This window comes from Oratosquilla oratoria, chromosome 36 (genome assembly GCF_046742065.1).
Source record: "Oratosquilla oratoria isolate Oo_2021 chromosome 36, ASM4674206v1, whole genome shotgun sequence".
NCBI lineage: Eukaryota > Metazoa > Arthropoda > Malacostraca > Stomatopoda > Squillidae > Oratosquilla > Oratosquilla oratoria.
Window position 1 is genome coordinate 30,364,378 of NC_134812.1, and position 2,500 is coordinate 30,366,877.

At 43.0% G+C, this 2,500-nt stretch overlaps 1 protein-coding gene across 1 annotated transcript in view; it reads left to right on the forward strand.

Moving 5' to 3' along the window:
- Positions 1 to 2,500, forward strand: part of LOC143019091 (uncharacterized) — a 12,432-nt gene that overhangs the window by 1,205 nt on the left and 8,727 nt on the right. The window contains exon 1 of the mRNA XM_076174790.1: positions 1 to 905. This exon is cut by the window's left edge and continues 1,205 nt beyond it. Within this exon, the coding sequence (XP_076030905.1) occupies positions 1 to 905 (905 nt within the window). The remainder of the gene's footprint in view (positions 906 to 2,500) is intronic.

The following is a 2,500-nucleotide window of genomic DNA, read 5'->3' on the forward strand; positions in this document are numbered from 1 at the left end:
CTCCTGGGGCCGCTCCTCGGATGCCAGTCCGTGGTTCCCATCGAGGAACGATCTCTTAATCCCGAACTCATCATAAAGTCTGTGGTCCACTACGGGGTCTCTCGACTCGTCTTCGTCCCGTCGCTCTTGAAACTTATGTTACTCTACCTCAGCACGGCACAGGATTACATCGGGAAACTGCAGAACAAAGTCAGACTCTGGGTAAGCAGCGGGGAGGCGCTGTCGACCTGGCTTCTCCAAGACTTCTTTACCATGTTCCCTTCAGCTAAACTCCTCAACTTCTACGGATCGACCGAGGTCACTGGTGATGTCACCTTCTACCAGGCCAATGAGACGTCTCTGCCTGTAGAGTCCAGGGTTCCTATTGGACGACCCGTAGACAACACTGGCATAGTCATCCTCAATCCTCAGTCGAAGAACGGGGGTCAGCCTTTTAGTCTGGCGCCGGAGGGGGAACTGGGAGAAATTGTCGTTATTGGTGAGAACGTCTGTGACGGTTACATCTCTAGACCTCCTGACGTCGTGAGCCAGGAGGACCAGACGAACTTGATCACATTCCCGAAAAAGACTTCCTTTATCAAAATTGACGATATTGAAATCAAGGACGATAGGATTAGACCTATACTTTTAGCCTTTGTTGAAAAGATAGTGAAAAGACAAGAAACTATTAAGGAGGAAGGAAGTGAAAGTCTTGAAGATCTACAAGGGGTAGATAGTTGTAAGACAAAGGTGAGAGAACCGGACGAGTGTGGTTCTCGAGATGAAATGTTTCTGTACCGGACGGGTGACATGGGGCGAATCCGAGGAGGATCTTTGCACTTTGAGGGTCGAAGCGATTCTCAGATCAACATCCGGGGCATCAGAGTTGAGGTCATGGAAGTGGAAGCAGCGATACGTCATACGAGGTGAGTTTATTTTATTTATTTATTTATTAGTTTATTTATTGTTATTTTTATTTATTTATGTATATATTTATTTGTATATTTGTATATTTATTTAATTACTTATTTCATTTATTCATCTACTTATTCATTTATTTATTTTTGTCACATAAGGGGGAAAAATGGCCTTTAGTATACAGTGACAGTAATCGTAATTAATCAGTTGTTGCCTCGATTCTCACTAAATGGAAAACCTGCAACCCTCCAGTGACTGCTATTCCTCGAGTCTGTTGTCCGTGTTGTATTAATGTGGCACTGTTTCTGTGCAATCAGCGAAAGCACTGGAGAAATGGAGCAGCCGCAGGTTGTCAGGTCTCCATGTATGTAAAAGTGTAAGAGATATAGTTGAAGTTGATAGATAGAGAGAGAGAGATCTTGGGCCGATTCTGGAGGCCGTGTGTCAACCCCTCAGGGTTGCAACTCCTGATGGAAGTGAGAGGATTTATTGGTTTTTGAAAATGTGCAGATTGACTTCCATTTTACAGATTTACCACATGCATGTACTCGTCATTGGTTCCAGAAATAACAATAGAAGATTAAACACACACACACACACACACACACACACACACACACACACACACACACACACACACACACACACACACACACACACACACACACACACACACACACACACACACACACACACACACACACACACACACACACACACACACACACACACACACACACACACACACACACACACACACACACACACACACACACACACACACACACACACACAAACGCAGTGGTTAGAGTTCCCGGCTGCCACTACGGCGATCCGGGCTCGAATTCCGTCCAGGGCTGAAATAATGTCAGTATCGCTGCGCTGCGAGTCGTTACTCCAACTCTCGTGGGCGGGGAGTTGGAAGTGTGTGTGCGTGTAAAGTCACATCACTACCCATAGATTGGTGATATATGAACTCAGAGCTCTCTTCCGGGAGGTAAATAGCTGTCGATCACGAGTCCGACACGTGATCCAAGATCATGATGAATCACACACACACACACAAGCACACACACACACACACACACACACACACACACACACACACACAAAACAGATAAACACTAGTGGGAACACATCAAACAAACATAAAACAATAAAGCTCAAACAAACGTCAGTCAGGTATACATAAATCTTAGTCTTAAGAACTCAGTATTCAGCTCAGGAATTCTGAAGTCAAGGCTCTCATGAAATTACGTAAGGGGATTGCACTTGATGCTGAACAGAATTCTGAAACTGATCAACTTGTAAGGAAAAAACAAGAATGTGAAAAAGAATAAATTTAAAATAAAATATACTGGAGGAGAGGGATACTAAGACCAAGTCAAATGAAAAGAACAACAAAGGTTTATTGGATAAACAAAGGGTATGGAGGAAAATCCACGGAGAGAAAAGAAAATAGATTGAAATAGATCAAGGAATAACTGAGTTAGGAAGGACAAGAAAATGTGGAGGAAGATATCAAAAGATGGGGAAATATTTGTTAAAAATGTAATAGATAAGAGTAAAATGAAAAGAACAACAAAGGTTTATTGGATAAACA